This window comes from Diabrotica virgifera, chromosome 4 (assembly GCF_917563875.1).
Source record: "Diabrotica virgifera virgifera chromosome 4, PGI_DIABVI_V3a".
NCBI lineage: Eukaryota > Metazoa > Arthropoda > Insecta > Coleoptera > Chrysomelidae > Diabrotica > Diabrotica virgifera.
The window spans coordinates 263,905,322-263,931,172 of NC_065446.1; the positions used below are offsets into that span (position 1 = coordinate 263,905,322).

At 31.4% G+C, this 25,851-nt stretch overlaps 1 protein-coding gene across 1 annotated transcript; it reads left to right on the forward strand.

Moving 5' to 3' along the window:
- Positions 1 to 23,934, forward strand: LOC114325415 (nucleolar protein 14 homolog). Its single transcript, XM_028273488.2, has 6 exons — positions 1 to 628; positions 6,447 to 6,902; positions 7,387 to 8,342; positions 14,252 to 14,748; positions 20,183 to 20,338; positions 23,793 to 23,934. The coding sequence occupies exons 1-6, from the start codon at positions 103 to 105 to the stop codon at positions 23,893 to 23,895; spliced, it is 2,694 nt and encodes an 897-aa protein (XP_028129289.2). The 5' UTR covers positions 1 to 102; the 3' UTR covers positions 23,896 to 23,934.
- The last annotated feature ends 1,917 nt before the right edge of the window (positions 23,935 to 25,851 follow it).

Sequence of the window (25,851 nt, forward strand, 5' to 3'; positions counted from 1 at the left end):
ACATTATTTATTTAAGGTTAGGTTCAATGGTGTGCTTAATATTTATTTTTATTTAAACAAATTAACTGATAGTTATTTTAAACATTTTTATATTCAGCAACAATGGTGAAGGTAAAAAACAAAAAGGCAGTATCATCTGAGCGTGTTCATGTTAAAAAAGAACCGAAAAAAATGAACCCCTTCGAGGTTCATGTAAATAGGGAAAAACTACAAGTGATAGGCAAGAAGCAAAAGAATGACAGAGGTCTTCCAGGTGTCTCCAGAGCTAAAGCCATCAAAAAACGAAAATCTACGTTACTGGAAGAATACAAGGTACAAAACAAAAACAATAAATTCGTTGACAGAAGAATTGGCGAGAAAGCTCACATGGACAGTGAAGAAAAAGCTTTGGCGAGGTATACAGCTCTAAAAGTAAAGGCCCATAACAGAAAGAGCATTTTCAATCTTGCAGATGATGAAATTTTAACTCATAAAGGTCAAACACTGAACGAAATAGAGAAATTTGATGATCCTAGATCGGATGATGAAGACTTCGATGATAGCGAAACAAAGACTGGAAATTTGGAGTCAAATTTTATAGGAGAAGCACATTTTGGCGGAGGATTATTTACAAACACAGGAAAAGAAGGTTAGTAGATGTATTGTACATTTTGATCATTATTGTTGGCATCACAGTTATGAGTCAAAGCCTCATTCAGAACAATCCTCCATTTACCCCTGTCTCTGGCAACTTTTCTCCACCCTCTAACTCCAATAGATTTTAACTTGTCTTGATATCTAAGTCTAAGTTGTCCTCAGGCTCGTTGTTCCACCCACCCTCTTCAGTCAAAAATTTTTTGACTGTTGGACTTTCCTCTCGCTTGATTACATGCCCTATACAACTCTCAAGTTGTAACACCTACGCCACAAACCTTGCTCTTTTATTCCTCTACATATTCTTCTTAGGATTTTGCCCCAAAAATTGTACATTTTACACTTGGAGCAAATCAAATATTGCAACTCTTCATGCTACTATAACTCCTAATCTATTTACAATAAAAACCTGATCCGACTCTAATTTACTCTCTTTTAACATGTTGACAGACATAACGTCTACAGACGTCCAATTTCCATTGATGTAATGTGACACAACATCTATAGACGTTGCATTTTTCATTATTCAACTTTGCAGAATACATATAGTGTCTCAACACTTGCTTATATATTTGATGCACTGTCTGTCAACCTGTTAACGTAGATAAAACAGTAGATTATCCTATAAAGGAGCTCTTCAACCTTGCCCCTTAATGACAGCCAGATCAGTTAATTCTCTAAAATTGATTGGTATTTTTTTAGACAGCAACCTTAAATGATTCCTTCATATCGATTTGTTAAGTAAGAAACTAGTCTCGGTTTGTTATGCAGTAAGATGTGTTTCGAAGGAAATCAATTTAGCATCTTCCAATATAACATACTTTTCTTTGTTTGAGTATCATCTTCAATATGGTCTTCCTTTTTGGTGTTCTGGTACAGCTGCCTAATCCTATGTTATTTTTAAACTACAAAAAAGAACAATAAAATATCTGTTTGGCCTCAGAAAAACAACACATTGCAGTAGCTACTTCAAAGATCCCGGGATTTTAACACTTCCTTCTTTATATATTTTAGAAACTGTTTGCTTAATTTGTAAACACCTACAGGCCTTCAGCAAGACCTAATCATGACTCTACCAGAAATTCTACCTTTGATGTCTATTTACTGATCCCATCCACTGAGTTATTAAAGAAATCTATATTATACTAGATGACCCTGTGAACTTCGTTGCACCTTAGATAGTGTGTCATAATTAGATAATGTGTTATAATTTTGATTTTAGGTCAATAAGGAACTTGCATAAATTTGAAATTCGAAAAGAATGTTATAAATCGCAACATAAAATAATTTAAAACATGTATCAAAGATAAAAAGTTGTTTTTGTGTTCCGTTTGGCCCCTAAAAACAATTCTAAATTCAAATTATTGCAGCTAGCCTAAAACGCGTCGTGACGTCATAGGGTTGTGTGTCTAAATTCTGCACCAGCAAAGTAAACAAAATTGTATATAATTTTAATTTTATTTTAATTACTGACCCGACGAACTTCGTACCGGTGTTATTGTGAATTAAATAATGATATCTCAAAGTTCACTAAGGGCCAGTTGTTCGAACGCTAATCAAAAATGATGATTATCAAATATTTAATTACAATTATATTTTATTAAGCGTACTTCTGACAGATGTCACATTTTGAGGTTATGTTGACATTGTTGACTGATTTATTTTATTATTTTGGTTTTAATCTAAAATAAACCATAATTAACTCTTTCTGATGTTAATTTCTTGTTTTTACTTACAAATCAATAATAATAATAAGCAATTTTTAATAATTTAACAGCTGCGGCTATATATTATTTACTGTTTTACCTACAACCAATGAATGATTAGTGTTTTACATGTATTTTTGATGTCTAGATTTGATTCCCATCAAGAAAATTGATTACTATAAACTGATTGATTATAATCAACTTCTGATTAGCGTTCGAACAACCGGCCCTAAGTAAATTAACAGAAAATCTAAAAAATAATGTATGACAAAAATTTGCATCAATGTAATGCTTTTTTATAAACAATACTCTATTCTTGGTGCAAAATAAATAAAGATGACGGTTTCCCTACGCGCAAAAATTTTCCGTGTGCCAAACCTGAAAACTCGTTACTTTTTAAACGAAGTTATTCTTGCAATTTTCTAACGGTAAGTCCGTTGGAATCATTAGTATAAGCGGGATCAGGACATCATTTTCTTTGTATATTTCCAAACCATCTCTCTTATCAATTAAAACACTACTTTTAAGTCGGCAAAACAGTAATTTGCATTGAGATATATTAAAAATATAACATTTTATTGATATGACCAAACCATCTCTCAAATGAAATCAAATACGTCATACTCTTTCACTCATGAATTGAAACACACATTTTTCCACTTTTAGGTAGGCAAAATAGTGAGTAGTATTGAGAAATATTAAACATATATACTTAACTTTCTTTTGATATGACCAAACCATCTCCCTCATAAATTACAAACACATATTGTTCCACTTTTAATTCGGTAAAACAGTAATTTGCATTGAGAAATATTAAACATAATTTTATAACTTTCTTTTAATCTGTCCAAACCATCTCACCCACGAATTCAAACACATATTCTTCCCCTTTAAGCCGGCAAAATACTGATTTGCATTGAGAAATATTAAACATAATATCTTATATATTCGAAAACAATGTTATATAGTATATAACATTCTTTTCATATGACCAAACCATCTCGCTCATGAATAAACAAACCCATATTCTTCCATTTTTTCAGCAAAACAGTAACTTGTATTGAGAAATATTAAACAAATTTGTATAAACTTATTTTGATATGTCCAAACCATCTCTCTTATAAATTAAAACACATATTCTTCCATTTTGAATAGGCAACACAGTGAGTAGCATTGAGAGACATGAAACATATATAACATTCCTTTGATATGACCACACCTTCTCTCTCAGGAATTCAAAAACATACTGTTGCACTTTTAACACAATGCGTGTAACGTATTGTGTTAAAAGTGCAACAATAATAAGTTGCACCTATAGAGCACTGCATGACTCAGTGCGCTTTTAACTCGCCCCCATCAAATATTAAATGTAAAATAATTTTTTTTTAATTAATACCTTAAAATTCTAAATATTAATTAATTATGACAATAACAAAAAATATTATCGATCATTTAAGACACGCAATAGTGTTCACGATATTTTTCGTTTGTTCATCTAGTTAACATGAATAAACTGGATGGTTTGCCCAGGCGAAAGCAAGTTTTTTTGAAAATTTCTTAAAATTAAAAAATTCATATTTTATCCAATTCGAGTCCAAAAGTTAATCTGCTGCACTTTTCTATTATAAAATTTCCCGTTGTTTCTTCTTCTGTGCTCAGAATTTTTCTACGACTTACGGTTCGCGCTAAATCACGGTATAACGCAGTTCGGAAACGGACTGCGCTAGAGAAGTAAAAATAGCACCGTTTTGTTCGCAATCCAGCAGGGAGTCCACCTGCGAAATTTCATGAAAATCGGTCAAGTGGTTTCGGAGGAGTTTGGCAACAAAGCCTGCGAAAGAGAATTTTATATATATATATAGATGTTAAACCACGAAATTTTTTAAAAAAAATAACGGTTAAAGATAGAAAAGTGAAAATTTAGGATTATATGTATCTTTTGCTTGTGAATCATATACAATTAAGAAAAATCGGTTTGTCGAAAAATAAAAAAAAATTTTAGGGTGGGGCAAAGCCCCCTTATAACGTACGGCTATGAAATATAGATAACAACCTACTCCCTGTCCGGTCGAGTCCACCTGCCAAATTTCATGAAAATCGGTCAAGCGGTTTCGGAGGAGTACGGTAACAAAGCCTGCGAATTAGAATTTTATATATATAGATGTTAAACCACGAAATTTTTTTAAAAAAATAACGGTTAAAGATAGAAAAGTGAAAATTTAGGATTATATGTATCTTTTGCTTGTGAATCATATACAATTAAGAAAAATCGGTTTGTCGAAAAATAAAAAAAAATTTTAGGGGGGGGCAAAGCCCCCTTATAACGTACGGCTATGAAATATAGATAACAACCTACTCCCTATCCGGTCGAGTCCACCTGCCAAATTTCATGAAAATCAGTCAAGCGGTTTCGGAGGAGTACGGTAACAAAGCCTGCGAATTAGAATTTTATATATATAGATTTTGAATAAAAACTATACAAGCACCTCCCTCTACAACACTTAAATCTGCAACATATTTCCCCAAGTTCTATAAAATGACAAAAGCCTATCTATCTGAAAGACCAGATAGTCGACTCGCGTTAATTCAAACCTGCGATAATTTGAACCCCTCTATAATTCAAAGTTATCACGAGTTCCCTACAAAATCTCTTTATATTTCGAACTAAATAAATACATTTTTATGCACTTGGTAATTCGAACAAAAAAAAATCATTGCTATATAACAAAAGGACGCATTAATTTGAACTCATCAGCATCTAGCACTCGACAATTCAAAGTTGCAGAGAGAAAGATGCGGAAAGATTGTAGTAAGTACAGTTTTCTGTACATTCTCTTTCTGTACCTGCTTCAAAAAATTTGGTTTCTTAAAAGAAGATCAGGAAAATCTTCCGATACTTTTGGATGATGAATAACCAGCAATAGAACCATTAGTTGACATCAGCGGTGTGAGTTTTTCTGACTTTGTGTAAGTAGATGAAGATGTTACTGTCTCAGGTTCAGTAACCAATGGCGAAATTTTATCTGCGACTGATACGAATGAAAAAAGTAACGATGAAGATGAGTATGATACATAAGAACCTTTGGCAGAGGTGTCAGTTAAGGAAGCAAGATCCTCATTCGATACCTTACAAACCTTCTGTCTACAAAACGAAAGTGATGAAAAAGCATTTCAGGTACTTTTTTTCTCTTAAAAAAATTATTGAGCACTTGGAGCAGCAGCAATGTGCTTTGAAGCAAACCAGTATAATACAGTTCTTTCGAAAGATTGATTAATTCACATTACAAATACATACATGTATGTACACGAATTCTAACTCTAAACTTTTGTCATCGTTATAGAATCGCAGTTAATAAATAATAATTGATGAGTAATGATAATAATTTGAAGATTTATTTATTTTCTCTCACAAATTTCGAACCATGTGATATTTACAGTATTTTATATATATGATATGATTATTATGATATTTTACAGTATTGAGGAATTTTTAAATTGTTAATGTGTTTCTTGTAATGTATTTTTCTTAATGTAAATTTTAATGTACTAAATTTTTAATGTGTTTACCTTTGTATAACATATAATACTTCTTTGACTAGTCAGATAAATTTATGTATTGTGTATACATTGTATAAATTTCTAGACGAATAAATTCTATCTATCTATCTATCTATTTCAAACACTCAATAATTCGTAATATTTTAAGAGTCCCTCGAGTTTCGAATTAACGAGAGTCGACTGTATTATTGAGTAGAAGAATTTCTTGATGAATAACTAAGAAATTACAGTACCCATATGTACAAGTACTACTTTTATCTATATTTGGGTGTCATATGCAGCAGATTAAACTTATTAGTTCCTAAGGTTGATTTTGTAATTTGCAATTTGTTTAAATTTGGGAATAGATTGTTTTTGTTTTATTTTATTATTTTTTATTTTATAATACTGATGATTTATATAATTTCAGTAAATTGTATTTGTTATTTTTTTTTCTGTGACTCTTTGTAAGTTTTGTTTATAAAATTATACAATTTTCAATGACAATAAAGCATATTTCTATTCTATTCTATTTTATACGATTTTATTAAGATACATTTTGATTTTTAGGTGCTATGACTCACAAAGATTTAATAAACCAACTTATTGTTGAGTCCAAGAAGCGAAAAGCAGAAAAACAGAAGCTGAAAGAAGCTACTCTCGAACTAACAGAAAAACTAGACACAGAATGGAAAGATCTCATCCCCTTAGTTAGTCAAAATAATAAAAATAAAGAAGAAGTTAAAAAACCACCAATTGACGACTATGACAAAGTAATGAGGGAGTTGATGTTTGAGAGAAGGGGAACAGTCTCAGACAGATTAAAAACTGAAGACGAAATAGCTAAAGAAGAGAAAGAAAATTTAGAACAATTGGAGCAAGAGAGGCTAAGAAGGATGAATGAAAATGATGAGGACGAAAAGCCTAAGCAATATCACAGAAGTGCTGATGATTTGGATGATGGATTTGTTTTTGATGATGTAGATGATGATGGACAAGATAATATTTTGAGCTATAATACTGAAGGTTGGTATATGATTTAACTATGTTTTGTTTTTTAACCAGGAGGAGTAAACTAAAAAGACAGATTCACACCCAACAAAGTCACTAGAAAAATTACCAAATACATCTTCTTTTTTGGTTTATCATATCAGCCTTTGACTGTAATCCATAAATATTATATTATATTATACATTGTTAAAAAGTTATAAAAACAATTGTTTTTTATATAAAAGCAGATTAACAATATAAAAATTAAAGGAATAACGCAGAAAATACAACAAATCGCTGATATAACTTAATTAACCTATGAAATGCCAACACTGTAAAAATTTCATAAATATCATTAGTGTCAAAATTTCATAACAGTGGTGTAAACTTGCCTGCAGTTGAACCAATTACAAACAAGCATTACAGCGCGGTAAATTTGAATTACTCCTCCTGGTTTAAAAACAGACCAAGTAAGATGTGAAAACTAGTTTGGATAAATAATAGACAATAATCATTTTAGGTCAATCAAATGTTGCAGTAGAAGCAAATGTGAATGGAACTATCCTAAAAGCTACCAAAAACCAGGAAGACGCCAATTCCGAAGTTGAAGAAGGCGAAAATGAAGAGGATGAGGGTTCAAATGAAGAATCGGAAACTGATGCAGAAGATAATCTCTCAGATTTGAAGGAAGAGGATAGCGAAAGTGAAGCTGAAGAAGATACAACAGATAATAATGTACAGAATGGAGATAACGACCAAGAAGAGGATGATGTAGAAGAGAATGTTGACGAAAATTTGAATAATAGTACAATAGATCATAAAGGTTCTGAAAAGGACAGTGTAAAATTGTTAAGTACTGTAGTAATTGATGTAAGGCATACTTTAAATATGGGATCTAATAAGAAAACTGATAAATTTTTGGATGAAGATATACCTGACATTCCTTTCACATTTAAATTACCAGAGGCATATGAATGTTTAGCTGAAACTTTGGAAAAATATGTTGGACACGAAGAAATCATCATACAAAGAATGGTTAAGTGTAACCATCCTAGTATGTCAGATAAGAACAAAGAAAATCTCGGTCTTTTATTCGCTTACATCCTTCAATACATTAACGACTTATTTTCGGAAGATATGAACACCAAAACTATGAAAAACAATTTTGATATCTTCAAACGTCTTGTTCCTGAAATATATGATCTCACGAAACTAATTCCAGACAGTTCACATGCTTCTGTCCTAGAAGTGATCAAGGAAAAGTTTGAGGAATTCAAAAAGACACCCAAAGTGTTTCCGGGTATTGAAGTTTTAGTTTTTCTCAAGCTAGTCGGTGTATTATTTCCTACTTCTGATTTTAGACATCAAATAGTTACTCCTTGCTATGTATTTATGGAACAGATCTTGACAAAATGCAGAGTGAAGCAAAGGAATGACATTGCATATGGTTTGTTTGTTTCATCGTTAGTATTAGAGGTAAGGCTTTTAATAACAATGTGGTGATACTATAGTATGCAGTCTACCGTCGCTTTTCTGCTATAGCCTGTGGTCTACCAATACTCTGGGCTAATTAGCAAAATACAAGGAAAAGTTATTTACCGGAATCGAATCTTATGACCCTAAATATTAATAATATAGGTATGCAAAGTCCGCAGATAGTGTGCTACTTTTTTTATAAACAAAATGGCGCCCGAAAATCGTGTTTTTTTCAATTTTTGCTATATAACTAGAAAGATTTTTAACTTTACACCAAAAACACCCAAATAAAAATTCACCGTAATTAAATTTTGCATAGAGACGCGTTTTTCCCGATTTACTTCGACGAAAATTTTCCCCGGAAAATGCGGGTTTTTCCAACAAAATCTTTATTTTTCAACTAAAATTTTAGATAAGTATTTTTTTATCAATAATTACATAGCTTGGTAATATAAAAGCTCTTTTCGTGTAGATTATAATTCCAGAAGCTGATGGAAATTGAATGAACAGTTTAGCAACAATTGAATTTTTAATTAAAATTTTACGGTCGCTATAATAACCACAATAATTAAGATACATAAGAACAACTATGATTTTGTATAAAAAGACACTGTACCTATTTAATGTACTTTACAGAATTAAAATTGGACTATTTAAGCGGCCTCAGGAATATTTTAAAATTATAAACAATTTTTTGGCTTATAAACAAATAAAATATCTCAGGAAATATTAAGTTAAATTAAATCTTAAAAACGGTATTGGAAAAAAAAGCGGTAAGATGCTTCTGTTTAATTGTAATGAGTGGTTCCTGATATACAACCGGTCAAAGTTGACCGGCATTTACGACAAAGATATAAATAGGATCATAATTTTTGAACCAACACCTTTTTCTTTCGGTCCTCTTTCTCTACACTAATTTTCATATCTTTAAAATAGTCCTAACATATATTATTATAATAAAAACTATCGATATTACGAGTGAAAATTGCCAAAAATAGCAAAATTCCAATCAAAAATTAGGTAAGAGAAAATGTAATCTCAGAGTTCAAAATCGGTATACGTTAAAAAATGCATTTTCTCGGCTTCCCATTAAGCCATTTTCTTCATTCTTTTTTTGTTCCCAAGTAACTCGAGTAGAGCCATCTAACTAACGCATTATTAAATGTCAAACTTGCTTTTGTTTTGTTATAATAGATTAATTTATTTATAAGAAAAGAAAACTACATATTTTTCCAGTTGTAGACTTTTTTTTAGATAAACTTACTACAAGTGCACCTTTTAACGTTAAAAACAGAAATATTTTCATTTGGAAGCTGTAGGGGAGACCGGGGCTGGTTGACGCATTTTTTACATTTTTGGACCTAGATGCTAAATTAAAAGATTTAGTACAACTTTTTGCTCAATGTATGAAAATATAATCTTTTGCGCAAGAGATGTTGTAAAAATAAACATCTTACAGACAATACTTTATGTTCAATTTGAGAAAGAAAATTGTATGTCACTGTGCGCCAACCAGCCCCGCCACGGGGTTGGTTGACGCAACACATGGGGTTGGTTGACGCCCATATTATAAAGTAACAAAACAACGAAATAATAAACACAAACTTTATTATCAATGAAAAACACTGGTGTATTTAAATTTCTAGAATCTAAATTTAACTCAAATAATAAATTAGGTATAAAACCAACAGCATAAAATATTTCCTTTTTTTTACTTTTAAGTGCAACCAAATTTTGAATGAAATAAAAGTTATAAATCGTTTTTTTAGTTACTAAAAAAGATTTAAGTAAAAAGTATATGACCAAATACATATTCTGTAAGTAAACTTAATTTTAGATAGGTAGTCGCTTTTACAATTTATGCAAATAAAAAAATTTCAGGATCACTAGCACAAGCTTCGTGTGCCCACATTTTGCAACTACTACATTGTATCCACTTTTTTATGAGGCGCTATTTTGATACGTGTCTAAACAAAAGAAACAGAAGCATTCTTCACCCTCCGAGTCGATGTCCTTAACAACTTTCCTCTTATTTCGTTTCTTTGATGCAGCTTTCTTATCTGGGGAAGTGCTTCCTTTAAGAGTTTTACTATTATTTTACACTTCTTCAACAGCTTTTTTTTATTGGAGTGTAGGTTAAAATTACTGCCTCACGCTTCCTTCTTTTATATTTTGTATCCTGATTTCTAGCCGCTGCTTTTGGTAGTGGTTTCAAAAGGAACGGACACTCTGCTCTTTTTGATTTTGCATTGATTTTTGTTGTAAGATTACTTTTAGAATCCTTTGAGCACAACTTCGATCCTTCATCAGTTTTGCTCAAAGATCTTTTAATATGTTTGTGAGCATCAAGTGCCTTCAAACACTCTGGTTGCAGCTGTTCGTTGGATTGGTGTGACACTTTTGTGGGACCTTCAAAACTTGAAGGTTCGCCCTTTGGCAGTCCCTGTTATGGATTTTCCATATATTTTTATCTCACTAACTGCTCTTAACATAATATCTGGTGTAGTTTTACCTTTTTCGGACTTCCTTTTAAAAGAACGCATTTCCTAAAGCAAAATTTCAAATCAGTAAAACTATATTTATGCTCGGGGAAGGTTGACGCATGCGTCAACCAGCCCCTAATCGAATGCTTCAACCAGCCCCAGAGAACAATTTTGGATAATTATGGTAATCGACTCTATATTAATTAGTTTTTGGAAAATATAATGATTGTATCTTATAGTAGTACTTCCAAGCTTCAATAAAAACAAAGACCGAAGTATTATCTTTAAAAATGGGATTTCTAGAACAAAAAATGTATGATAATAAAAATTTACTCATCATTGTAAAAAAACTACAAAACGCTCTGTACACCCTATTAGTTTTCGCGCCAAACTGAAACTACCTTCCGAGAGTGCGCTCTGTGGGAAGCCTTGGAACTTGTGTAAACGCGTGATTGCCAAGTTTCTTAGTTTTAAGAAAATTGCACTGCGTCAACCAACCCGGTGCGTCAACCAGCCCCGGTCTCCCCTATAATTATTTAAACAATTTTTATTTAAACAAATTAAAAAAATTTGTTATAATAAATAATTTAATTTATTATAACCAAACAAAAGCAAATTTGACATTTAATAATGCATTAGTTAGATGGCTCTACTCGAGTTGCTTGGGAACAAAAAAAGAATGAAGAAAATTGCTTAATGGGAAGCCGAGAAAATGCATTTTTTTTTTACGTATACCGATTTTGAACTTTGAGATTAAATTTTCTCCAACCTAATTTTTGATTGGAATTTTGCTATTTTTGGCAATTTTCACTCGTAATATCGATTGTTTTTATTATAATTATATAATATGTTACACGAGTATTTTAAAGATATAAAAATTGGTGTGGAGAAAGAGGACAAAACTAAAAAGGTGATGGTTCGAAAATTATGATCCTATTGTTTATATCTTTGCCGAAAATGCCGGTCAACTTTGACTGGTTGTATCTCAGGAACCACTCATCACAATTAAACGTTTTTTCTTTTAAAAGGAGCGTCCTACCGATTTTTTTCCAATTTCGTTTTTATGATTTAATTTAATTCAATATTTCCCGAGATATTCTATTTGTTTATAAGCCAAAAACTTAATTTTAAAATATTCCTGAGGCCGCTTAAATAGTCCAATTTCAATTCTGTAAAGTACATTAGAAGGTACTTCCTAAGCCTTTAGTTATCCAACTTTGGACATAGGCCTCCCCCAATTCAATTCAGTGTTGTCTATTTTGTGCCACCTGTTTCCAGTTATGTCCTCCAAACTTCTTTATATCATCGGCCCATCTCATTTGTGGCCTTCCTCTACTTCTTTTCCCTAACCACGGTCTCACATTGTCTCCATATTTTATCCTTCAGTCGGGCATTGTGTCCTGCGAAGCTCCATTTTAATTTGGCAACATGTTCTCCTGCGTCTTTTATTTTGGTTTTGCTTCTAATCCATGTATTTGTTTTTTTGTCTATGAGCCTCACCCCGAGCATTGATCTTTCCATCGCTCTCTGTGCTTTTACTATTTTATCCATATTGGCCTTGGTGAGTGTTCACGTCTGTGAACCATACGTAAAGGGAGGATACACTGATCGTAAACTCTGGTTCTCAAATATTGTTCTATTTTAGGGTTTTTCAAAATCCAACTCAGTTTTCCAAATCCTGCCCACGCTAACCTTATTCTTCTGGTAATTTCGGCAGTTTGATTTTCTTTGTTAACTTTCATTATCTGTCCCAGATAGATGTATTCGCTTACTGTTTCTAAATCTATGTCATTCAACGTTATTTTTGTAATGTTCGGTGTATTCGTCATTACTTTTGTTTTTTCAAAGTTCATCTTAAGACCTACTTTTTCCGAAGCTTGAAATAATTGCGTCATCATGGTCTGTAATTCTTCGTAACTTGTAGCGAATATTACAATGTCGTCAGCATATCTCAAATGACTTAGTTTTCTTCCATTAACATTTATTCCTTTATCTACCCAGTTATCTTTGAACACGTCTTCAAGTCCCAGTGTGAACAGCTCTGGTGCTGTTCGAAGCACGAAGCCAATGTATAAGTTCAAGTGATATTCATTGGCTTTCTCTATTAGCGTTCTGACTGTAAGAAGATGATCCGCTGTACTGTAACCTTTCGGAATCCTGCCTGCTCTACTGGTTGATAGCTATCAAGCTTCAACGATAACCTATTAGTTATTACGTACATTTGGGACAGTAGGGAAATTGGCCTATAATTCTTCAGATCACCCCTGTCTCCTTTTTTGAAGAGAATTATTGTCAAACTTTCTTTCCAATCATCTGGGACATCCCCTTTGTGAAGACATTCGTTGAAAAGATTTTTCAATTCTTCGAGAATAATTTCACTTCCGTCCTTTAACATTTCGGCAAGTATTTCATCTGGGCCCGGAGCCTTATTGTTCTTTAGTTGTGCCATAGCTTGTTTTATTTCGAAGGATTCTATATTAGGGAGTAGGTCTGAGTTGACATTTATTATCTTTTTCTTAAGAAAAAGAAAAAATTAGAAGGTACAGTGTCTTTTTATACAAAAATCATAGTTATTCTTATACAGTCGAAATCGCTTATTGGAATAGCCTTCATGCCAAGCAAAATTATTCCTATAACCGGTATTTTCTAATAACCGATCATTGGTGGCTAGTAGAAACGTTTCGGTACCTCAAATTTCTATTAATTAAACCGGGATATTCCTATAACCGATATTCTAATAAGTGGGTTTGACTAATTATTGTGGTTATTATAGCGACCGTAAATTTTTAATTAACAATTTAATTGTTGCTAAACTGTTTATTCAATTTCCATCGGCTTCTAGAATTACAATCTACACGAAAAGAGATTTTATATTACCAAGTTATTTAATTGTTGATAAACAATTACTTATCTAAAATTTTAGTTGAAAATTAAAGATTTTGTTGGAAAAACCCGCATTTTCCGGGGAAAATTTCCGTCGAAGTAAATCGGGAAAAACACGTCTCTATGCAGAATTTAATTACGGTGAATTTTTATTTGGGTGCTTTTGGTGTAAAGTTAAAATCTTTGGAGTTATAGAGAAAAAATTGAAAATAACACGATTTTCGGGCGCCATTTTGTTTATACAAAAAGTAGCACACTATCTGCGGACTTTGCATACCTATATTATTAATATATAGGATCTTATAATTCGATTCCAGCAATAAAATTGCTGGTAAATAACTTTTCCTGGTATTTTGCTAATTAGCCCAATTTGTCATATCAATTTACTATTTAGTTAGGAATTAGCCAATTTTGTGGCTCATTCCCAACGTAATATCAATTTATCATTTCCAATCGTAATACATATTTAATGACTTATAATTATTGTGTTATTGAATAATCTTGTACTGAATATATTTTTTAACTATAACTTAATTCTTTTAGTACACTGCCTTATCAAAGAGGTACCTCCCAGCTGTGATAAACTTCCTTTCTGGCCTTTTACATATGGCAGTTCCAAAAACAGGTGTAAGATTGCTGAAAATTCCTCCACCTTTCAAATCAACTTCAACACATTTAGTCTTAATAGAAAATTTTAGTTTAGAGGAACTGCCATCTATGAAACTAGATGCAACAGACTTTTGTGAGGTAGAAATAACAGCAGAATATCAAGTCAGAGCTCTGTATAACATTGGAAAACTCTTAGAACAATTCTTGGATCATTATAAGCTACTTTCCAGTCACGTGGAGATATTTGAAAAGGCTTTGAAGTATCTGGAATTGATACCTTTGTCCAGCTACCCTACCATTGTACAAAATAGTCTAAAGCAGCTGATAGATTCCCTGAAAAGATCCAAGGATGAAAGAAAATTGGAATATCTGGTGATGGAAAGTGCAAGACCTAAAGCATTAAGACTGTATGAACCCAGAATACAACCAGTGTATGTATTACTTACTTACTTATTGTACAGGATTCATATTAGCATTCAAAAATAAGAGCAATTCATATCGATTTAATTTTTAAAGGTCTTAAACAGACATTATTGTTTATAGTAAAATAACTGGGTGACATTTATTTCACAATGTAGGCCAATCGGTTCGAGAATACCTCAGTCAGCGATTTTGATATTATGAGTATTTCACGGTCACAATCGTGTCGTCAAAATCATAATAAAAACAATTACGAGTTTATTTATAGATACGGAGAAAGTATTGCAGAGATCATTCTTTATTCATCATTCATTATTTAGACATCAAGTAGTTAGAATATAGACTTTGCCCACCAACTAGTTACTAGCGTATATAGTGATTAAATAAACATAGTATGAGTAATTAGTGTATTCCTGGTATCCAACCCCTAGCAGAGGGACGTTCATCTCCCTTACAGCAACGTATTCTATTATATAGCGAACCTTTTGAGAGACGAACTGGACTTCTGAAGCAGGAGAAAACAGGAAAAATGGTATCCAAAAACTGGAAGAAAAGACGAAGAATCGTGGTAAAGTACCATAGCCACATATTAAGTAATTAGCTGATATGGAATATGGAGCTGGACAGGCCAACCACACGGGAAATGGTCGACATGGACAGGTTTGGAGACATGGGTATTATATTATATCCTCTTCACTCCGTGCGGAGCATAGGGCGTTAACTGGCTGCCTCCATTCTGTCTTATCCTTTGCACTGATCTTTATTTCTGCCCAGGTTTTCCCAATAGCATTAATTTCTTTCTTAACACTTCTTTTCCACGTTTCTATGGGTCTATCTGGTCTTTTCTTTCCATGTGGTGTGTATTCTAGGGCTTGCCTCGCTATGTCTGTGTCAGGTCTCCTTAGTGTGTGCCCCATCCAACTCCATTTCCTTTTGCATATTGTCTTAAGGCTGTATGACACTATGCATTTTCTTGTATCATTTCTAATATCGTTTTTGATATGTCAAAAAATGCATAGTGTTATACACAGATACAAGAAATGATATCGGAAACGATACAAGAATTTGTGTCAGGCACAGATTCTTGTACAAGAACTGCGCCAATTTCTGCACAAAGAGCAAAAACGTAAAACCTGCTGGTAAAACATCTAAATGTCATAATGGCGGCTGAAAAAAATTTACATTGAGCCATTTTATCGCCAGAAAATGTGTTTAATAATAAAGAGTGACATTGTGAAGTGTTTTCTAACACAATAACCTCATACTAAACTTATTTTCATCCCCTTGAAAACCGTACAAACCTTGCAAACAACCCCTAAATCGAAAAAAAGAATGTGTGTGTACTTTGTACGCACGTAAGAAGTTATACCTCTATTATATGATTATATAATTATAAACGAAATTAATATACTTTTTATTTATATTTTATTTAAATATAAAACTAATTTATACTTACTACTTCTCAAACATTTTTATTAAAACAGTGCCAAAAATTAAAATAATAAAAGAATAAGGGCCAGTTGTTCGAACGCTAATCAAAAATGAAATCCACTGATCATGACTGCGTTCACCAGATGCAAACACGTTCACTAATGGTTGCGCTTTGATTCTAAACTTGTTGACAGCGAGCTGAACGGTTGGTTGTTTAGGTTAAAATTTGACATTTTGCTTGCTTGGTTTGAACGTAACCTAAAATAAATTTTCTCAATAAATACGTTTTTGAATTTATTTTTTTTTTATTAAAGGAAAAAAGAAAATTTATTTAATAGATAATAACGTAGCAGAATGTCTTCAGTGGCCTTTATTTTATATATAAAACCCTTATCAATATATTCTACAATATATACAATTTAAATTCCCGCCATATTTTATCAATATCCAACACGTTTGCAAAGTTCAACTTAAATATTTTATGTTTGCAAAAATGGCGACCGCTTTCCAAACATGTTTGACGTAGCAAGTCGTTCAGAAGCATAAAGCGCAAACTGACTGCCAACGTTTGCATCTGGTGAACGCGCCCATTATCAAATATTTAATTAAGCGTTCTTCTGACAGATGTCACATTTTTTGAGGTTATTTTGACTGATTTATTTTATTATTTTGTGTTTAATTTAAAATTAACCATAATTAAACTCTTTCTGATGTTATTTTCTTGTTTTTACTTACAAATAAATAATAAGCAATTTTTAATAATTTAACAGCTGTGGCTATATTTTAATTACTGCTTTACCTAAAATCAATTAATGATTAATGTTTTACATGTATTTTTGATGTCTCGATTTGATCCCCATCAAGAAAATTGATTACAATAAACTTACTGATTATAATTAACTTCTTTATTAGCGTTCGAACAACCGGCCCTAAAACACACACAAACACATTAAAAATGCCACAAATGATTTCTGAACATTAATTGTCGGAAATTTTTTTAACTAAATACGTATTTTCTGAAAATAAAATTATATAATAAATATACTTACAATCATAAAATGTATAAAAAAAAATAAAAAAATAAAAGTTTCTATTGGGATTTGAACCAGCGCGGCTGGTATTGGCGTTGTATTGGGGTTCACTCGCATTTTACGCTTCGCCACGGAGACAGTGTCATTATGTGCGAAGATCGACTAACAAAACGGATTAAACTTTTGACATTTTTGCATTGTAAATCAAATTATTTTGATTTTGAATTGAAATGATTTAGAATTGAAAAAATACAACAAAACATAGAGTAAGAAAACAATATATTAGGTGAATATTGATAGAAATTTTGATGGTAATCAAGTTAGGTAAATATAAGTATTACATACTATGTATTTTGCTAGGTTCAAATGATAGTTCAAATGGTATTACATACTATGTATTTTGGTAGGTACCTATGATACATTTACAATTATTACGTACCTGTTGCTTTAAAAACTATTTAAAAATCACTACAAATATAAACTTTTTTGTTTTGCCATATTGGATAATTTTTGTCATGTCATTTGAACATCCAATCAGAACAAAGTTGTAATGCGACTGCACCGGGATCAAAGGTTTTAATCCTATTAAAATTCACCCTCTATCGCGCGTAAAGAAGTATAATTTCAAAAATTTACAAAAAATTAATTTAGTATGACATAAAAAGATTTAAATATAAAGTAAATGATATATTACGTTGTCTATCTTAATTATCATATTGTTAACTCGCTTTCAACCCTTAAAAGCAACCCCTAAATAGAAAAAATTTACAAAAAATTAATTTGGTTTGACAAGAAGACTTAAATATAGAGTAAATAATATTTTACGTTCTCAATCTTAATTTTTTAATTATTAACCCCTTTCAACCGTTAAAATCAACCCCTTCGATTAAAAATTGTACCTATATTTCTTTTAATAAGCTAAAAAGGATTTAAATATCGTTCCACGTTCTCGAAAAAGTTATGCTGGAAAATCATATGCTCAAGTTCTTTAACCCTTAAAACTACCCCTAAATTAAAACATTGAATAGGTATGATTTAGTTTTTGGGCCATAACTACTTCAATTTTGAAGGTATCACAACTTATAAAAAACCATTTTGAAGGTAATTAAAAGAGCTACAGCTTTTTTCGTTAAAATATGTAGTTATTATTTTGAAACGGTGAATGATCAAAGGGCTCGAGAGAGACTGTGGTTGCGCTACCGCGCGCTCTTTAATCAATCATATCTTCGTCAATTTTTGTGTGATAGGAAAAACAAACAAACCAAAATGTTTGTCAAAAAAAACCGATTTTTTTTATTATTACACTTTTTTACGTATCTTTTATTATTTTTGAGATATTATAAAAAGAAGGTGGTTTTTCTTTAAATTTGAAAAAAAAATTTTCTTAAAATCGTGATTTTTTCTAAAGTGTTTCAACGCAGCGAAACTGCTAGAATCCATCACTCTTTATATTAAAGTTGATTCTAGACGGAATACGATTCATTTTAATTTTGGAGGAAATGGCACTTATGAAATCCGTTGGTTTAAAAAAAAAATTAGATGTTCCTCTTTTTTTTTCATTACAACTCACTCACTTTACATACAAAAGACTTTTAACATAAAATCCTCTCTCATTAGCATGCATAACATTTATTCGCTCTCCGCTAGATGGCATTGAATACATCGATTAAATTTCACACAAAATAAAAAACGGCTTTGATCTTCAATAGCTTAATATTGCACTTAAAACACTATTTAAAAAACCAACTTGTTCATTTTTTTACCTGCTACAATTTTTTTCAGTATAATATTATCGTTAAAATGCATATTTTTGGAGATATTTGCAAAAAATTGTTGAAAATCGTGAGAAAATTCCGAATTTTCAATTGCCAATAACTTGAAAAGTATTGGGTTTTTGAAAAAACTTTATACATTTTTTGCTTAAAATTAGGTCTTCTATCGATATCTGAGGTTATTTTGAAAAAAAGTCCACCACCGAAAAGGGGTGGCAGCTACCCCCAGGGTGAAAACGGAGTTCGGGTCAATATCACTTTTGAAGTTAAGGGTAGGATAAGCCTAATTTCAAAATTTCATGTAAATCGGTTCATAGTAAAAAATTTCTGAGCTAAAAAGCTTCAATGACTGCACTATATTCTGCCACTCTAATGAATGCTCTATAATAGTTATCATCGTAAAAATGTGGTCAATACAGTATCTTTGTGCCCAGAATCCAGCTTGGTTTTCTCTTATAACTTTATCAAATTCCTTCTTCATTCTTTCAAGCATGATTCGGGTCATTATTTTATTTTTTTTATAGCAGGATGATCAGTCTCCAATTTTCACATTTGGATGTGTTGCCCTTCTTAGAGATTTTTACAATTAAGCTCTGCGTCCATTCTCTGGGTAGCTCTTCAGTTCTCCAAATTTTATTTAAAAGTGTGTATAGTATAGAGGTGGACGTTTCGATGTCTGCTTTGATTAACTCAGCAGGGACATTATCTATTCCGGCAGCTTTTCCTCTTAATTGTTTAATTGCATCTTTTATCTCATGGGTGAATTCTTCGGTGTTCATGTTCATTGGGTGTCTGTTAGGTTCCTCTTCTATTTCGTTAAGAATTTGTTGTTCTGTTTTCAGTTCGACACCATCTATATCTTTTATTTTAGTGGTACCATTTCGGTTTGTTCTTGTCAAAGTTCTTTTGATGTCTTACAACTTTTTTAGGTCGTTTTCCCTTGCCGCATTTTCAGCTTCATTACTAAGTCTGTTGTGGTATGATCTTTTGTCATTTTGTTTTTTTCCCAGTATTTCTGTTCTAATCGTTGGTTTTTATCTTTTATTCCTAATACTTTTATACCTATTAATTCCTAAGAATAACTTAACTTTAATTTGTTTACGTTCTTTTATCTTGTCCCATGGTGTTTTTGTCATCCAGGGTTTGTTACTGTATGTATGTATTAAGGTATAGATATGATGCATCATTTTCATATACAATTTTTTTTGTAGGTATGATGGAAAACAACATAAAAACCAGTCGAAGGAAAAAGCCCAGTTTAATAAACTGATGCACAAAGTAAAAAGGGAAAAGAAAGGTGCCCTTAGAGAAATTAGAAGAGACACAGCATTTTTGGGAAGAGTTAAAGTCAATAAACAAATACAAAGGTTTGTAAAATTCGTTGGAATAATGTGTTTCTTCCTGTGAAATCCCTGATTTTTTACATTTTAATGATTAAAACCTTTTTATATACTTGGCTTGGTTGGTGTCACGGACTCCGCAAATTTTGTAATCCATTTTAAAAATAGTTCTAGGCTACCTAGACACCTGAAATTTTCAGGATAGCTTAGAACTAGCTAACAATGCAATATTTTACTGCTATTATACAGGGCGATTAAGAATTAGTGGGATGAAGCTCCGTAGATCCGTTATATTAATGTATAGCGATAAAACTTAATAACAAAAATTGTAGCGAACTTTGAGCTTCACATTACAAAATTAGTTATAATGTTACAGGGTGTTCGATAACATGGTGGCAGACCAAACTTATGTTTTTTTAAATAGAACACCCTGTATTTTATTTTATATTCGAAATCTTCGTAACTTTTTGATTACAAAAATAAACTGCGCGTCATAGAAAACGGGCACCCTAAAAAATGGGTCATTTTTGATGTCGCGTATCTCCTAAGCCTGTTGTCCGATTTAAATGATTTTTTGAATATGTTATAGCCCTATTCTTTGTCAATATCTTTGTAATAATATTTTTGCAAAACAAGTAAATTTTCATTGTATACCGAGTGTACGAATCAAACTGTGTTTTTTCTCAAAGTTCGCAACACCCTGTGGATTATTCTAGCATTTATAAAATACTGAAATTAAAATTCAACTATAGCCTCAGGTTTTCTTAACATTCTGTTTTTTTATTCATTCGCTTATGTTGAATAATACAAAAGTTATGTACTTTAACAACTAGCCATGTTCTTCATCAGTACAGGGTGTTATAAGTCTAAAGTGTTTTAGGGACTAAATAAGTTCGACAAACTTTAAGGGGTAATTCTGCATTAAAAATAATGACAGTTTGCTTTACAATCATATATCCGCAAAAGCTTCGTTTCCGAGATACGGGATGTTACATTTTTTCTTACAAACTGATGATTTATTTATTGCTTTAAAACCGGTTGAGATATGCAAATGAAATTTGGTAGGTTTTAAGAGATGGTTATTGCGCATTTTTTGACATTCAACTAAGAATTTTATATTCACTATTGGAGCGCATACGGGTAATATGACCGATCATATTATTCGTATGTACGCCAATGGTGAATAAAAAATTCTTAATTGTATATCAAAAAATGTTCAAAAATTACGTATTAAAACCCACCAAATTTCATTTGCATATCTCAACCGGTTTTAGGGCAATAAATAAATCGTCAGTTTTTAAGAAAAAATTCAACATCCTGTATGTCGGAAACGAAGCATTTGCGGACATATGTTAAAAAGCAACCGGTCATTATGTTTTCATGCAGAATTACCCCTTAAAGTTTGTCGTACTTCTTTAGAAACACCCTGTACTCATAAAGAGCATGCCTAGTTGTTAAAGTACATAACTTTTGTATTATCCATCATAAATGAATGAATCAAAAAACAGAATGTTAAGAAAACCTGAGGCTATAGTTTGGTTTTAATTTCAGTATTTTATAAATGCTAGAATATGCCACAGGGTGTTGCGAACTTTGAGAAAAAAACACAGTTTGATTCGTACACCCGGTATATAATGAAAATTTACCTGTTTTGCAAAAATATTAATACAGTGATATTGACAAAGAATAGGGCTATAACATATTCAAAAAATCACTTAAATCGGACAACAGGTTTAGGAGATACGCGACATCAAAAATGACCCATTTTTTAGGGTGCCCGTTTTCTATGACGCGCAGTTTATAAAGGTTTGTTATGTTATACGGGGTATTTACAAAGTTATAACCAGTTTTATATGAAAATCGTAACAAGTTTAACTACCTGTATAAATAAAAGCAAGCACAAGGTCAATGGTTTATTGACGTCATATTTTTTTATTTATTGTCAAAATTTTCGTAAATGGTTGTTTTGCTAATTTTCTTTATATTGAATACAGGGTGAGTCAAAACGCAAGTACATTATTTGCTCAGTAATTTTAAATAGAGCACCCTGTATTTTATATCATTATCGAAAAGTACCATTACCATGCTATAATTTTTGTATAACATTCCCTATGTGTACATTTATTAGTTTTCCGAGATATTTTCATTTTTCAGAGCAAAATTATTAATAATTACGGGTCTAAATCTTTCCAAATTTTAAGTAAGCCATGACTGAATAATTGTCTAAAACTTACAATTTACGATTACTGATTATCAATCTGTAATCAAAGTTGGCTACAATTTTTGTTATTAACTTTTATTACTATCTATTACTTATAACGGATCTACAAAGCTTTACCCCACTGACCAATCACACTGTATGGATAAATCGATTTGTTTTATTTTCAAACTATTTTAATAATGTGACTAATGCAATGATATTTTAAAGTACGGTAATAAATCGATATCTACAAATTGATGGTGCCTCAGTGGCATTAGACTGCAGATCGAGAGGTCCCCAGTTGGAACCCGGCTGTTGCGTCTCTTTATTTAATTGTTTTAATAAATAATTAATAGTTTATATACTTAAAATTATAATATACCATTTTAAACAACAGTGGTATTATAAAAAAATACTTTATACTAGTGTAATTTTTTGAATAATAATTATAAATAACAGTTAATACACCCACTAAAAATTCATATTCTATAAGTTAATTATTTTTTCCAAACATGTGCCCTATATGTACAATAACAAAACCGTGATATTATAAAAAGTACTTTTTTATTAGGGTGTAATTTTTGGAATTTTAAGCATGTTATGGTTAAATCATTTATCGTTTATATTCTTTTAGGTCTGGATCCCGCGTATGAAAAAAAGTTGATTAATAGCAAGCTGAAAATTTGTTAATAGCTTAAGGGTGTCTGGTCGGACAAACTTTGATATATGCGAACACTGGAAAAGGGGCAGTTTTAATTGTGGAACAGGTTAAAAATTTGGAACGGTCAGAACACGAAAACGGCACATTTATTTTGTCCGACAGAACAGACTTAAATTCTCTGAACAGAGATAAAACCCTCATGTACAAATCATACTGCTATTTATCACCAAATGGGCGTTTTAATGAGTGGAACATGTAGAATATGTCAAATGACAGGAATTATGACAGGTGATAAATAGCAGTCTGATTTTTGCATGAGAGTTTAATCTTTGTTAAGTTTAAGTATGTTCTGTCGGACAAAATAAATGTGCCGTTTTCGTATTCTGACCGTTCCAAATTTTTAGCCTGTTCCACAATTAATACTGCCCTGTTACAGTGTTCCCATATATCAAAGTTTATCCGACTATACACCCTTAAGCTATTAACAAATTTTCAGCTTGCTATTAATCAACTTTTTTTTCATACGCGGGATCCAGACCTCTTTACTATAAATAATAAAAAGGTTTTATTATAAAAAAAGTTCTTTTTTATAGAAGTGTAATTATTAATGATTTTTTCAGTGATGTGGAAAGGAGAGATAAAGTTAAGAGGATATATTCAGATGCAGCACAGCAACAGAGTGAGCTCAATGAAATAGACAGGAAAAAGAAAAGAAAACATTAACTACATTGTTATTTAATAAAATGTTTTTTAAGTTTGCAATTCACGATTATTTTTAACCTTTCTGGACATGTTTGTTTTTCTATCAAATTTTAAATGAAAATTTTGGCAAATGAAACAGCAAAAGGTGCTTATATGAGTTAAAGCAAAATTGAATCCTGTATAGTCACTTCCACAGATTGTGTGTCCTAGTCCTAGTATTAAATGTTAGACTTCGTTTTAGTCATTAAAAGGAGACCCCCTAAGGAAAATCATATCCCTAAACTCCTTATCCTTATCTCATTATCAGTCTTATTTGGATCTGTTAGTTTTTCTTCTATTTTTACTACATATTATTTCTTCTTTGTCTATAACGACTATCATGCTTCTCCCAAACGAAGTAAAGTTTATGTCAAATTTCCCATAACCTATCTCTTGTTATGTTTTTCAAAGTCTCGTTACTATTATTGTCTGCAAAAAGTTTGTCCAAAGTAGGTATCTTATTTTAAAAATAAAATTTTGCACTTTTCTTTGCTACAGATCAACTTCACGTAATGTGCAGATGATCTAGTCGTCATAGCAGAGACTAAGATAATCCTTATAAAAGCAATTGAAAAATAAAATATGGCAGCAAAGGAAATAGGGCTAGAGATAAACCAGCACAAAACAAAATACAGGATGATAGAGGACAACACGACTCAGAAATATCCATAAATTTGAAACTGTATCCACTTTTAGCTACTTAGGAGTAACAATAGGGAAAACTGGAAGAGAGAACAGAGGAAAGAATTCTGAAAGGCAAAAAAACATAATGTATAGAAACCTGCTGAGAAGCAATACTCGGAAGTAAGAGAACAAAGATGAACTTATATAAGACCTGTTGTTACATATGTTATACAATACCATATGTATTGTATGGTTACATATGGTATGCAATATAAACAACTACAATTAACAAAAAAGAGGAAGATAGCCTTCTGAAATTTAAAAGATAAATAATGATAACAATACTGGGGCACAATGTAGGAAGAAAGAAAACAAAAGCCAAAATTGAAGAATTAGAGGGAGAAAATATAGTCAGATATGTAAAATCCCTTCTCTTAGAATGAATAGGTCATAATACAGAGACACACACTCGGATATGTTGAGAAGAATAATTAACTGGACACTCACCCAGGCAGTGATGCCACAGCTACCGATTTTTTGGTAAATATACCAAATACCTGTCAAATCCACCGATTTAACGAATTATCTTTTTTTTTTCTACCGAAAAATCAAGATTCTTAATTTTCAAATCAATCTAAGTACCGAATTCTCTTTTTTTTACTGAAAAATCAAAATTATTAGAAATTTTTTTAGTGGATAGATTTGGCAATAGAATTGCAAATACTAGAAAATACAAAAAATTTTATGACCACTTCTCCTTTTATATTATGATTTTGGGACTAATACCTACCTGAATAGTGAATACTGTTAAGGATTGTGGCTTATTTTCGTATAGAAGATAATTCCAGACTAAAAATAGTATTTAAATTAAAATCTTAAAACAGGAGAAACTTATTTTGCACCTTTTAACTTTATTATTTATACTGAAATCTTGGGATTTCGACATAACTAAAGAACATTAAAAATTTTTCTCGTTATCAATTGTTTCAATATCCGACATTTCCGTGAAGACATACAACTAATTTTGCTTTGTTTTTAAACGATTATAAGTATAAAAAAATCATTTTTTTAATATAAAACGTTCCTTGTAGATTTTGGAGAAAAATGTTTCAAATAAATATTGTAGATCTTAATAGTTTCTAATTTGAAATATGTACATACATAAACAATTGATCGAGAAAATTGGCAAAAGCCCTTATTTTTGCAGTACTTTATAAATGTTGTTCTGAAGCTATTTTCTTGTGGCATTTTTATAATTTTAACTATTTATAATGGGAAATAAGTTTGAGTAATAAATATAATTTGAGTAGTATT

Coding starts and splice junctions, on each gene's coding strand:
- LOC114325415 (XM_028273488.2), top strand. CDS start 103: ATGGTGAAGGTAAAAAACAAAAAGGCAGTATCATCTGAGCGTGTTCAT. Junction 629..6,446: donor TACAAACACAGGAAAAGAAG/GTTAGTAGATGT, acceptor TTTGATTTTTAG/GTGCTATGACTCACAAAGAT. Junction 14,749..20,182: donor GAACCCAGAATACAACCAGT/GTATGTATTACT, acceptor TTTTTTTTGTAG/GTATGATGGAAAACAACATA.